General features: G+C 43.2%; 1 protein-coding gene across 1 annotated transcript in view; it reads right to left on the bottom strand.

Moving 5' to 3' along the window:
• Positions 1-11,182, bottom strand: part of TMEM255B (transmembrane protein 255B) — a 36,645-nt gene extending 25,463 nt beyond the window's left edge. The window contains exon 1 of the mRNA XM_035114879.3: positions 11,043-11,182. Within this exon, the coding sequence (XP_034970770.1) occupies positions 11,043-11,103 (61 nt within the window). The 5' untranslated portion in view covers positions 11,104-11,182. The remainder of the gene's footprint in view (positions 1-11,042) is intronic.
• Positions 11,183-14,406: the final 3,224 nt, after the last annotated feature.

Here is a 14,406-nt window from a genome sequence, read left to right as displayed (position 1 = left end):
CTAGGTGGCAACCCCTCCCCCATTCCATGAATCAACTGAAGTATAGTGTCAAGATCAAGGGGGGGAAATAGTTCCACTCTATTCTGCCTTTGCCAGACCACTCCTGGAATACTGTCTCCAATTCTGGGCACCACAATTTAGGAAGGATGTTGACAAGGTGGAACGTGTGCAGAGGAGGGCTACCAAGATGATCAAGTGTTTCTGGAAACCAAGCCTTATGAGGAACGGTTGAAGGAGTTAGGTATGTTTAGCCTGGAAAAGAGGAGACGGAGAGGAGACATGATAGTTTTCTTTAAATATCTCAAGGGCTTTCAAATGGAAGATGGAGCAAGCTTGTTTTCTCCTGCTCTTGAAGGTAGGACCCGAACCAAGGGCTTCAAGTTACAAGAAAGGAGATTCTAATTAATCATCAGGAAAAACTTTATGACAGTAAGAGCTGTTGGACAGTAGAATGGGCTTCCCCAGGGGGTTGTGGACTCTCCTTCCTTGGAGGTTTTTAAGCAGAGGTTGGATGGCCATCTGTCATGGATGCTTTAGCTGAGATTTCTGCATTGCAGGGGGCTAAGCCAGATGACCATTGGGGTCCCTTCCAACTCAACAATTTTATGATTCTGTGTGCAGAAGATAACTGGATTGATGACTGAATCTTATTTCAACATGGGTGGGAGGACAGCTTTCTCCAGTGTACCTGAGAACAGCCAGCTTAGAATGCAGAGCAGTCCGCAAGGCAAAGAAAGATGTGCCGTCCAACACCTTACTGCCACTTCCCACATCCCAGCATCTGCCACGTGAAGCAGCTGTTTCACTCTTCCTAATGGTAGGGCCAGCCCTGGTTTTATAGGTGAGCAGGGCTGGCCAAGGGTATTTCGCTGATTGAGGCAAAATGCCCTGCCCCCCACCACACTCCTGCCTCCTGCAGGCATGCATCTACTTCACGGGCATCTAAAGTAGTGGCAGGAGCATGGCATGCCTGTGGCAGTGTGGCATGCCCGCGGAGGAAGAGTCCAGATCTGCCAACTGAGACGACCACTTCAGCCTGCAATATGGGTGGGCTGAGCCTGTAGGTGAGCATGGTTTTGAGCTCAGAGCCCAATAGCCAAGCCCAACACTCCAGGGTCAAACAAAATGTGCCAGAGAGCCATGATCAGAGTCTGGTGAAGAGCTGTTTTGTTGGGGGCCTCAGAACTGTCCCCTTTCATTGTTTCCCAGCTTAAATTACCCTTCTGAAGATGATATTAGCCAAGGAGGGGATAATGCACAAAGTTCTCTTGAATCACATGGTTTAGGTTCTGTCTACCCACCAACCCTCTTAAGCAGAAAAACCAAAGAACCAATAATAATAATAATAATAATAATAATAATAATAATAATAATAATTTATTATTTATACCCCACCCATCTGGCTGGGTTTCCCCAGCCACTCTGGGCGCCTTCCAACTGATTATTAAAAACAATACAGCATCAAACATTAAAAACTTCCCTAAACAGGGCCGCCATCAGTTGTCCTTTAAAAGTAAAACAGTTGCTTATTGCCTTGACATCTGCTGGGAGGGCGTTCCACAGGGCAGGCGCCACTACCGATAAGGCCCTCTGCCTGGTTCCTCACTTCTCGCAGCGAGGGGACCGCCAGAAGGTCCTCAGCGCTGGACCTCAGTGCGCTGGACGAAAAACTCTTGGACAGAGCTTTTCAAGTAGACAATGTTCAGAGTTCCACCAAAGCATGTACACACAGACACTGTTAATCTGTTATGAAAAATATATATTGAAATAGGGCCTTCTCAATTCTTCATGAGCTTAGGGTGGTTACATCCCTCCATCTTTAAGTGGCTGTTATCTTTTTATGGCTGGTCTGTATTGATGTCTATGTTTGGTATGCTCCTGATTAGTTCATGATGATTTTTAGTAATATTTTGCACAGTTTAAAGGTAATTAAAACTCTGGTTTTTTTTAATTCTGTGCTTAAACTTTTATTAAGATTTATTTGTGCATGCTTTTGTGGGAAGTGGGTATAAGGGGAGTGAGACAAATTGCTGCACCAGTCTGGAGCAGGCTCCAAACCCACCTTCAGGATCCAACAGATCCCAGGCTGGCTCAGTCCCAGCCTGACGCTGCTATCACACAAGGGCACCACTAGTAATCCTGATGATCTCACTTCCACCAATCCATCCATGCATTTGTAACTGGGGAGGGGGGGCAGGGCAGTCTCGAGCAGGTCGCGCGCCCTGGTGCTGAGGGGCGGAGTTTGTGCCGGCGCCCCTGCCCTCGCGCCACCGGGGGTCTACCTAGAGCCGGCCCTGGAGGGGGAGCAGCTGGGGAGAGTGATCTGAAGAAGAGAAGAGAATCAGAAGGCACAGGAAAGGACTAGGCTAAAGCACTTTTTGTCTTCCCAGCTGCTTACCCCCTCTACAAATTATCTTCGCTTTCTCTCCTCTTTTTCTCTCTTTGAATCGACCATTAGGATTTTATTGCCTGCATCTGCATGGAACATTTAGTTAGGCTCTCTCTAGAAAGACAAACTGCACACAAGAGCAGCCATGATTCAAGAGTAATCTGAAAAAAGGTCTCTTTGGTATCTCATCTTCTCTCTCTCTCTCCCCCCTGTCTCCTTCTCTAGCACAGGGTTTTCAATGAATGATGCTATTAAAAAGGAATGACATTACTGTTCAAAGGACCAGCAGAACTCAAGCATAACTCCAAGTGTCAGGCATTTTAAAGGTCCAGGATAGTGCTTTGAATTTGTAATCCTTCACACACAAGAGAAGAGTGTGCCAGGGAAAGAAGAAACACACCAGAAAACAGGATGAGTCTCTTCCTCCTCCTGCCATCTCTCCAGGTTCAATGTGCTTCTAGAAACCACTACATTCATATTTGGTTAAGTCCAGTATTACAGTATTTTACACCCAGGCTTCTTACAGTATATTATAATGCACGAGTCCCTGTACACTGCCTACTTAGAAAAAAACGTACGTATGTAAGCTCTAAGAAATAAGTTTTAGTATAAGTTCTATTGGATTTACTGAAGAGATTTTTTTTAAAGAAAACATCCGCTGGATTTACATCAGCAGAGATCTAAGCATCTACAAACCCATGACTAAATGTGAGTGAAAGGTACAAAAGTGGGACGCTGGATTTCAAAACTCACTCAGGCATCTGAAATGACAGAAGTTAACGTTCTGTGGCAAAGTTGCCTTGAAATCATCTCCAACATCCTGCATGTACAAAGAGCAAGGACATTCAAACTGCAATCCCCTCCAATAAACCCCACAAAACTCAATAGGATGGATTCTACTGTAAAACAATTGTTCTGCATGTTTTCAGCATGTCCAGAGAAAGATAGTTGTAGTGAGTTCCTGCAGGCTAGAGCCCATGTTATCACCAACTTGAAGCAGTTTGCTTTTTTAAAAAAAGATTTGTGCATTTTCTTCTGCAAAGATAGGATAGAAGCATTACTACCCACTCACCTTAAAGAGTAGCCAGCCACCCAGAATTCACAAACTTGCCTATCATCGGAATAATAATAATAATAATAATAATAATAATAATAATAATAATATAGTTTATTATTTATACCCCGCCCATCTGGCTGGGCTTCCCCTGCCACTCTGGGCGGCTTCCAACAAACATTAAAATACATCAAATATCACAGATTAAAAACTTCCCTAAACAAGGCTGCCTTTAGGTATTTTCTAAATGTCAGGTAGTTGTTTATCTCTCTTACCACTGATGGGAGGGTGTTCCACAGGGCGTAATGTTCATAATTTGCTACTTAAAGTTACTACTTGCAACATTTGTAAGGCACTTTCAGCTCTATTATAAATCAAGAAAACCTTACAAAAAATGAGTTCTTGACCCATTACAGTGAACTTATAAATGTTGCTTGGCTACTTTGGTTGACAAGGTAATAGTAGCACTTGGATAGCACACTGAAAGTCGCCATATCACAAATTTATAAGGCAAAAAAAATTGCCTCCGCAACTACTGATTTAATAATAATAATAATGATAATTTATTTATACCCCACCCATCTGGGGTATAAATGTGAGCATTGATTAGTTTATTACAATTCAGATGATGACACTCTGGCCAACATAGTGCGTTCATCATGGTTCAGTTTGCATGTTATGCAATAAACATTTTGGGATCGTTCTCCTTTCTCTTTGTGCAGTTTCTTTCAGTAAACAGTTCTGTCCCATCTTAACTGTTGTGCTGTGATACAAGTTTCTTGTCTCAGGAGTGTTTGACCACACCTCAAATATTAATTTGATGTATCCATGGGAAGGGAGGAGATTAGGGCTGCAATCCCATTCGCACTTACCTGCGGTGAGTAAACCCCACTGAACACAACAAGAGTTGTTTAAATTGCATAGGATTATCCTATTAGAGAACACCCACCCCTTGCCTGATTATGGTTTCTAGATGGAAAGGGGGACAGGGCTCGTGCAAATGGTTGTGAAGAAGTGGAAAATTTCAGCAGGTATAGCTGACTACCTGGCCCGTTTCATAGCCCAGCCAAGAGGTAGGAAACTGAATAGCTAAAGTAGTCATTCAACAAAAAGTGGATTTTCTCATGTCATTTATTACCTTGGGAAATTATTTAGTACAGAGGTTCCCCATGGACCACATTAAAATTGCTGAGGGTCTTGGCCAACTACTTAATGTCCTGTCCCCCCGTCTGTTGTATGCTGTGCTAGATGCCTGTAGTATTCTGTGATAGGTGCTACAGTATATGGTTTTTAATTGTATAGCTGTCTTGTTTTTTGTCGCATTTCTACCTCTTGAAAATGAGGAGTTCCTTCATACCAACAGATGTAAAGGGTTCAAAACCAAGCCTACAATGTTGTCTAGGGCATTGTGATATCTGAACAACAATGGCTGCAATCCTATACAGTCATACCTCGGTTTAAATACACCTTGGTTTGAGTATTTTCAGTTTAAGTACTCCGTGGACCCGCCTGGAACGGATTAATCCACTTTCCATTACTTTCAATGGGAAAGTTCGCTTCATGTTAAGTACAGACCAATTGTGTTTGTAAACCGAGGTACCACTGTATCATTCACTTTAGACTAAGCCCCAGTGAATTCAGTCATAGCTGCGAAGTATCCCGTTTTCCCCGGGAAACCCCCCCGTTTTTACTTACCTTTTCCCGGTGGTCCCCCGTATCACTTCGTCTCCCGTTTTTCTCCATTATTTTCTCCTGCCGGCGGCCATTTTTTTTCTTTCCGATTTGCCCTTCTATGGGCACCAAAAATGGCCGCCGGCTTCAAAAGTCGCATCTACACATGTCCGGAAGTGCATAGACACGATTGGTGTCAGCGGCGGCCATTTTTAGTGCCCATAGATGGGCGGAGCGACACCGGAAGTTGCGTCGACGGACTTCCTGACATGCGTACAAGCGACTTTCAAAGCCGGCGGCGGCCATTTTTGGTGCCCATAGAAGGGCAAAGCGACACCGGAAGTTGTGTTGACGCAACTTCCGGTGTCACACGGCTGCCGGTCCCAGATTCTGCAGTCCGGGACTTGGAAGGTAAGATTCAGTGAAACTCACATTTGAGTAAGCATGCAGAGGACTGAACTTCCTAGTATATACAAACGCCTTGCACAGTGAGTTACAGAAAGTGGGTATTACTTAGATAAGTAAGGATTATTCCACTTGAGCGTAAGACTTTACACTTTTCTAAATTGCATGATGTGACAAAAAATGTTCTAAACATTTAATCACTGGTAACACGGTGAACCAGCTTTTATAAGAAAGAATACGTACACACAGAGAATATTATCAGTACCATAACATTCAGTATCCAAACATTTGGTAGCAACAACAACATTTAAAGAATTATATTTGTCCATGGGGGGGGGGCAGGTTTTACAGGAAAATTTAAAGAATGGTGCATTATACATTGCATCCTCATACTACATGGCTTAATGTGTATAGTCCACAATATGCTTTTCACAATTGCTTCCTCTGAAAAAAAAAATGTTTGATTTGTCCAGCACACAGAGAAACTACCGTAATAAATAGGTGCTACTGCAAACCCCAAGACCAGGCTATTATGAATTTACATGGTAACCTGGTTGTGTATATTATATATGCAGATCCTTAGCTCGTTGAATTTAAGAGAAGAGGGGAGAGAAACCCTGATTTTATGTTCTCAATAATTTAGCTATAGTAATACAGTATTAATGTTGACTCCATTGCTTTGGTATCAATTACTTCTCCAATAAATAATTTAATGACCGGTTAAGGTAACAGAATCCTCATGTGTCTTTATTTCAAAGTTTTAATGAAAATCTCTCTGAGCAGTATTGTTTTTAAATATACCACCCAAAGACAAGTGGGCAAGACAGCAACAAAATTAACAGGAAATATTTCTTTTATATATATATATTTTATAGTGTGTCATGATGGCAAGAATTGCTTACCTAACACTATTCAGACAAAAATCAGTATACAGTACAGATATTTTACATTGTACTGGTTTTAATTTTTAAAAGTTATGGAAGCAATAAAGTATTGGATCTGACTTTTATGTGACATATATATTTATGTGACATATATATTACTTTATGAGAATACAAGTTAAGGGAGACAAAAGCAGGAAAAAGCTAAGTAAAAAATATTCTATCAAATAGGTAATCTGGAATAGCTAAAATGGAAACATAAATCCAGCTGCCACAACTGTGGTAATCAGAAAAGACAGAGGGGTTTTTTTATATAAAAATAACCTTGCATCTATTTAAAAAAACCTTTTGCAAACAGAAGAGACCCAACACTTTATACATCAGTGTAAGAACTTGGTGAGTGCTAACAGGTTTGTAGCTAAATCAGGACCACTGAAAATTATGAAGGATATATCAGCATGCTCAAAGGAACAAGTTTGCAGAAGTACAATTATTTAGGGAGGAAAGCTAATCAGTCTAATGCTCAGTAGCCAGATAATAATGTCTGTTGAGGGAAGGGACCTGGTTGGAAAGGGCATTGAATTGAGTTCCTGGAATTAGACATGGCTGGCTTAGGTCCTGAATAGGAGAAATCCACAATGCAACATTTGTGCATGCCCCACTTTGCATGGTCTAAACAAACAGTTCTAAAGACTTTAACAAATGGGCCTGAAGAAGAACACCAACTATTTATTTTTACCAAAAGGTTAAGATCTATCTATCGATCTATTCTATGGCACCAGCGAACCTTCCAGAGCAGACTTTTGGGCACATGGGAGAGCTGGAGGAAGGAGAAAGAGAACATGGAAGTCCCATTGCACAAGCTGATCTCTGTTGCATGAGCAGAAGGACATCATTGGATGCTGCCATTGCTTTTGTCAAAAGAATTGAGAGACCAGCGTAAAAAGAGGTTGGAAAGATAGGAAACTAATATATTTGAAATAGTAGGCCATAACTCTAAACGGCTGCACGGCAACAATTCTACCACCCTGTTCTTATTTTAAACTCTTTCTTCCTTGTTCCAAAAAACAATTGTGTCCCAGCCTAAGCATGATTCCTTTGAAGGAAATCTGGCTGAAATCACTAGCACATATCTTCCAAATAAAGGCAAACTGCAAGAAAATTCTGCTGGTAAAATGGAAGTTGATTGTAAATATCATAGCCTGAAACAGACTTCTACTGAAGGATTCTAAAAGAGAACCTTTACATTCCAAACAGTCTCTTCCCTTAAGGTTCTCAGAAGCACATCATATCATGTTTTCCAGTTTGCTATTGAACAAGATGATAAGCTAGGACTCCTCTATGCATGCAGTAATTGAGTTAACTATACAGCCACCAGCAGCACCACACAAATGAACTAGTAAATATGCAACATTACCATTCAAGTGGATTAGCAGGAAAAGGGCAAAAATAAAAAGGCATACATCATGATCCAGTGGTCCCTTTGGATCATGATGTATGCCTTAATTGGAATTCCAATTAAGAAGCTCCAAGTACATAATTCTCTCACTGAAATCAATGAGACTTAAAAATACTTAAAGGGAGTTGTAATTGGGCTTTAAAAAAAATGCATGGCAATCAATAACAATCAACAATAGGATCCAGAACAAATCCAGAACAAGTTGCTTGCCTCCCACTATTTTAGTCTCATGCATACTGTAAGCTCCCTTGCCAGATTTTTGTCCATTCTGCAAATTGTGTACAAAAAATATATTTGGAAAGATCTGAAAAGTGGCATTTTGAACCTCCATCCCCCCAGTAAACAATGTGCAGTTACATCTATCTAAACATCCTTTAGCTTCCGTTTGCCCACACAATCAGGATGATTAACGAGTGGCAAAACCAAGGGATATAAATGTTGTCAACGTATCTATTTATCACAGTTCTAGTCTTATATTTGAAACAATGAGGACAGAATCAGGATACAATAGCTATTCCACATAAAACAATGTATGGAATAGTGTTTCCCAAAGGTAGGAGAATTCAACACACTACAATTTTAAGTCAGAACAGTGTTCTTTAAGACACGGCTAAAACTAAAATACAAGATGTGCTCACACATGTTGGTTGCCATCAGAGGGACGATTCCAATTAATTGCTTTCCTTCATTGGAATGGGTGCTTCTTCTTGTTTTAAGATTCCTAGGTAAGTGTGCATATTATTAGAAACTTTACTGCAAAAGTTAAATTCCACACAGGGCTTCCCTGACCTTTTCTTTAAATCCAATTAGGCTCCCTAAATTTCTTTTCCAAAGAGATGGGAGAAGCTGCCCAGAAAGGACTAATACAGTCATACCTCAGTTTGAGTACTTTCAGTTTAAGTACTCCTCGGACCCGTCTGGAATGGATTAAACCACTTTCCATTACTTTCAATGGGAAAGTTCACTTCAGGTTAAGTAGGCTTCAGGTTAAGTACGGACTTCCGGAACCAATTGTGTACTTAAACCGAGGTACCACTGTATTTCCCTCTATACTCAGTGGTGAACGAAATGCATTCTTCACATTTTCAAAGCCACTCTTATTTTTTTGCTCTTCATAACCCTTCATACCATGATTTCAATGCCGGAAAATGCGTAAGTCTTCATAGATGGTCAGGCTTCAACATAATGTGGTTTTTCTGTATATGAATTGTTCCCAAAGGAGTGGGGAAGGGAGGACGCACCAGTACTTTGTACTTGGCATGCCCAGTGCTCCAAGGGTCAAAGAGTACCCCTGGGCGGCTTCTGAGGAGAGAAAGAGAAGCAAGTGGCTCATAGTTCCTTTGTAGTTCAGAGATGTGTGTATCTGTATCTAGACAGAGAAATGCTCTCCCAAACTCCAGGCTTTTTGAACATGTGGAAAAATTATGAGAGAAACCATGAATCATATTGCCACTCTTCATTTTATCCAACGCCAATCAGTATCTGAGGGCTACCTGAAGCGTGACAAAATTCCTTTAAGAAACACCTGTGTGTACGTTAACACAGCAAAAATTGCACATGGCTTTGGTCAACAGTATGTATTCCTGGAGTGAAATTCACATGTATGAATCTGCATGGCAATTAATGCCTGTGGGATGTCATCTCTTTGCTGTATGGAAGTTCTTTCTTTCTTTCTCTCTTTCTTTCTCTCTTTCTTTCTTTCATCAAGGGGCAACCTCAATCACTGAGAATCATAGCATGGGACTCTTCGGTAATAAGCCGCTTGCCCCAGTTGCTGTTTAAAGACATACGATGATAGGCAGTAAAACAAGCACCATGTCTACACAAGATTTCGAATGTAATTATATATATTTTATTACTACTAATTTTCAACCAGAAACCGATAACCTGCAACATTTAAGATGGATAGTTCAGATGAAAGCATGCAGCATGATTCCGTGGCCTTGTTTTTATTTATTTATCTATCTATTCATATATATATATGAATAGATTTATGTACACGGCAGTCCTCTCAGGGGGCGGGAAAAAGTTAACAGCAGCTTTATTGCGCCTTAGTCAGGAGGGGGAGGCAGACAACAGATCCTTACAGAGAAACTCAGATCGCCTCCCAGTCCCGCCCCGCCCCCAAAGCAATAAATTGGTTAAAGGAGTATCAAAAGAACCTCTGAAATGTCTGTCTATCTATTATCTCTGAGAGAACAAGGAAGTTCGTGGTGAGCTCTGGCACCTCTTCTTCTAGAAAAATAGCACTGTATATATCTATAGCCTATGATATTGGGGTTGGAGGAGAACAAGACATACTAGTTCAGCCTACTTGAAAGTGTCTTTGAGGAAAGGGTTGTAGATCAGATGATACAAAATCTGCTTTGCGTGATGAAGGTCCCCAAAATCATTCACTGGCATTTCCAGGCAAGCATGGGAATGCCCCGCTTCCCTTTCTGAAATCCTGGAGGGCCACTGCCAGTCAACGCTAACAATACTAAGCCAGGTGGACTCAAGGTCTAACTCGCTTTAAGTCAGCTTCCCACGTTGGGCTGCAGTAGACGTGCCTAGGAGGAATGAGCTCAAAGACATGAAAGGCAGTAGGGAGCCTTCGCTGTGCAGAATGAATCGCCCTTCCTAAGAGCATGAAGAGCTCTTAGAAGCTCCGGTGGGCTGTGTTTTTGGGGGGTTTTTTTGCAAACACTTGTTAGTCTCTCCAAAGTGGGAGAAGGTTTGGCATAATTTCCTGGCCTTTTGGCTCCGTTGGTTTCTCCCTCCAGAGTTCAACGCGCAAGTTCTTAAGAACTCGTGTCTTCTTGGTCGTGTGAAATCTGCCCTGTGCCCAACTCAGGGGGGGGGAGACACCCCCATTCTAGAAGTTCATAGCAGGCAGAACACGAGTGAGCTGGGCTCCAGAGGATCCTCACGACGTGCCAATATTTCCGAAGGAGGGTTGGGGGTGCAGTCTCCTTCTCTCCCAGACTGTGGAGCGGGAAATAAAATCTTATATTCCCTTCTCACTTATCCATGGGCATGCAAGCCTCCCTCTGAAACTACTGGAAGCAAAAACGACAGATATAGATATCAGTTTCCCCATGGTGTAAAACTGTGCCGGGTACAGAAGGAAGGCGGGAGATAAGCCAACCTGCTTCTCCCTCGCTGCTTCTCCGGCTCTGCTCGCCCTCCGCCTGCAGGACTTACCTGTGGGGTCCAGCATGGCCAAAGGGTCAGTCATGGAAACCGGAGCAGCGGGCGGCTGCATCCTCCGAGCGCCGCGCTCTTCGCCACACGGCGGGACGCCGAGGACAGCATGCACGGCTCGCCTCGGGAATAAACTGGCCGTAAGGAAAGGAGGCTAGTTGGGAGGCAGGCGCTGCCGCCGCCGGAGGGCAGGACCAGAGGCGGCGCCGGAGCCCGAGGGGGGAGGAGCGAGCGAGCCAGTCGCTCTCCCCGGGGTCCTTGGGCGCTACTGGAGGGGGAAGAGAGAGATCCCGCCTCGCCACGCTGCGAGGGCGGCTGAGGGCTCCGGAGCAACCCGCTCGCCTCCAGGCTCGTGCAAAGGGGAAAGGCAGCCGCCCGGTCAACTTCCCGCCTTTCCATTGTGGGGCAGAGAAGATGCAGCAGCAAGCGGGATGGAACAAAAGGAATGGAGTTCCTGGGTCACATCCCACGCTAATGCTGCTTTATCCCACGAGTATTTTGTCAAGCTAGGGCTAGAATGTGTCCTTAATGTGTCCTTGAACTTGAGCAGTGCGGATGGGAGTGGGCCCCTTGCACTGAAAATGGCTCCCTGCCCTTGCTCTGGGTGGTGTAACATAAGAGGGTTGGTCATGGGTCATGGAAGGAGCAGTCACCTCATCCTCCCTCCCTCCCTCCCTCCTGGATTCCCCCTTTGAGGGGTCTCCAGCAGTGGAAGCTCACCTGGGTGAACCTGCTGTGCCACCCAGAGAGAACAGATGAACAAGAGGGCATGGTGGCTGCCTCCACACGCAGGCATGGCCAATCTTTGCCCTCCAGATGTTTGGGGACTACAATTCCCATCATCCCTGACCACTGGTCCTGTTAGCTAGATGGGAGTTGTAGTCCCAAAACTTCTGGAGGGCCAAGTTTGGCCATGCCTGCTCCACAGCATCACCCAGCATTTCATCTCCTGGTTGAGCAAGAGGTGGTCTCTGATCACTCACCTGCCCTCTCCCCACACGCTTTTGTGGGGAGATAACAATAAAAAGCAGGTGTCTGCCTAGCCTCTCTCACTGTGCCATGTGGTGTGGAGGAAGGGACTTGTTGGATCCAATCCAACAAGGTCGTGATCATGCTCTCCAGAAAGAAAGCACAGATGAGTGTGAGAGACCTTGGCTTCTCCTTCCATGACCAGCTCTCTGTGACAGGTAGTCCGTGTGGTTGGGCTACAATTCCCATCATCCCCTGATCATTAGCTCCGCTGGCTGGGACTGAAGGGACTTCAGCATGGAGGGCACCATGTTGGCAACCGTGCCCTATGGCATATTTTCATTGCCCAGACAGAAGGCAAACAAGCAGGCAGAAACAGTTAACTACCATTTCTCTCTAACCAGTACCGTAGCAAAGGCCCAATACCCCTTTCCACACACTACTATATTCCACATGCAGTTGACCTCAGCTTAATTAGTCCAAGAGTACATTTTAGTTTCCATGTGAAAACCAAACAATATCCCCCCTTTTTTTGTTTTTCCTTCATCCAAAAGGCAAATATAGTATTTAGATTGCCTAGGATTCTTAAGCCACCCTTTCAATTTTCTGTCCTGCATTAACAACCTCCACACACCACTCACAAGCAGCGTGAGAAAAGCTCGCAAGACTTCAATGCTTCCATTCCTTATGGGATAATGGATTCCTTTTTTGTTGTTGTTGATTCCTTAAGAAGTATGATGAACTCACGAGCAACATTTGAGCTATGACCAACAGAAGAGATTAGATTATAAGGTATCATGATTGTGATTTGATAGATAAGAAGACAGGGTGCAGCAGGAGGGGAGAAACAACAACTATGGAAAATGGGGTGGGAAGTCGCCAAAAATAAAGAGAAAAGATGATTTTTTTATTTATTTTGCGCTTTGGTTGTATATGTTAAAAAATATTGAAACAATAAAATGTAACGGAGGGAAAATGAGAGAAAAGCTCACAAGTGCACTTAATATCCTGTATCAAAAGTCATATATAAGGTAAGCCGAAAATGACACGGGGACAGAAAGAAGAAGACACCTTCACCCCAATATGGTTCCCCTTCATCACTTACACAGCCCAACAAGACAATGACAAAAACCCACCGTCAGCATAAAAATCAATATGGTTAAACTAATCAAAAGCACCCACCCACCCCCACTCACACAAGAAACCAAAGACCACCACAGCCATCCACAAATGAATAATCACACCCTACGCCAACCCCCGACCTCTCTCACCAACGAAGGAACACAAGTGAACAACAGAGAACCCGCATAAACAACGCTGACACTGAACCCCTACATATATCAAGGAAAACAGAAACATAGACACCCCACCCACCCCCATCCCGCCCCCTTCTTTCCCCCCTCTTCTTCCTAATGTCTCAACAAGCAAGATTGATGTGTAACAATGGAATAATTATGAGACACTGTATTACCTTTGTAAACCAAGAAAACCCTCAATAAAAATTTAAAAAGTCATATATAATCACAACCAACTACCAAGTATCTTGGTTTAGATTGGGGGAGGTAAACTTTGATCTCCCAGAAGGTGCCGAACTACAAGTCTCTCATCACTCCAGACCACTGGCCATGCTGGCTGGAGCTGATGGAACTTGAGAGTCCAAATTTTGGAGGCCCACAAGTTCCCCAGCCCTCCTTTAGACATAAAGCTCCCAGAAACGAATGAATACGGTACCCAACAAGCCAAGTTCCAGGCCAGTCCTATTCTAGAAGAGTTCTTCTGGGGATGTGGCCTAGAAGGCATTGAAATTAGGGGTGACATTTCATTTCTACAGAAGCTCTTCTGAATCATGAAAAATAAAATGTCAGCTTATATTTTGACCATTTTTGCAGTAGAGAAAAAGTGCGCTCCAGCTTGCCCTTCTCTATCCCTGTCTGTTGCTCTTTTTAAAAAATGCATAATTAATTAAGCATAAAAGTAACAGCTGCTGTTAGCAGAGATAAAGGCAAACCGAAAGCAATGGTTATAGCCAGAACCCTTTTCTACAACTTCCAAATTTTCAACAGCTATGGGGCAACTTTTTTTCTAAAATCTGTGAGTAGTGATCATAGTCTCATCTATAAGTTATCATCTATAAGTTTCTGCTTACATAAGAGCTTGTTTGTCATTTGAAGAAACACAGATGAAGAGGAAATACAACACAACCATAAGGGTTAGAGTTGAAGAATATTAACAGGTATAAAAGAACTGTGTTGGCATTTTTGTTCTGTAATAATTTCCACTTCGCAACACAACTAAAATGGCAGGTGTAAGAGAGAGGGCTTGCAGAGAGCAGCCCAATCTGCTTACTTCCATCAGATGGGAGAGAAGCAGCAAGTCTGGGAGTTTAAATCAGGAA

Source organism: Zootoca vivipara, chromosome 4 (assembly GCF_965207765.1).
Source record: "Zootoca vivipara chromosome 4, rZooViv2.hap1.1, whole genome shotgun sequence".
NCBI classification, from domain to species: Eukaryota; Metazoa; Chordata; class Lepidosauria; order Squamata; family Lacertidae; genus Zootoca; species Zootoca vivipara.
Note: the sequence above shows the minus strand (reverse complement) of the source record. Positions and strands in the feature narration are given on the sequence as shown.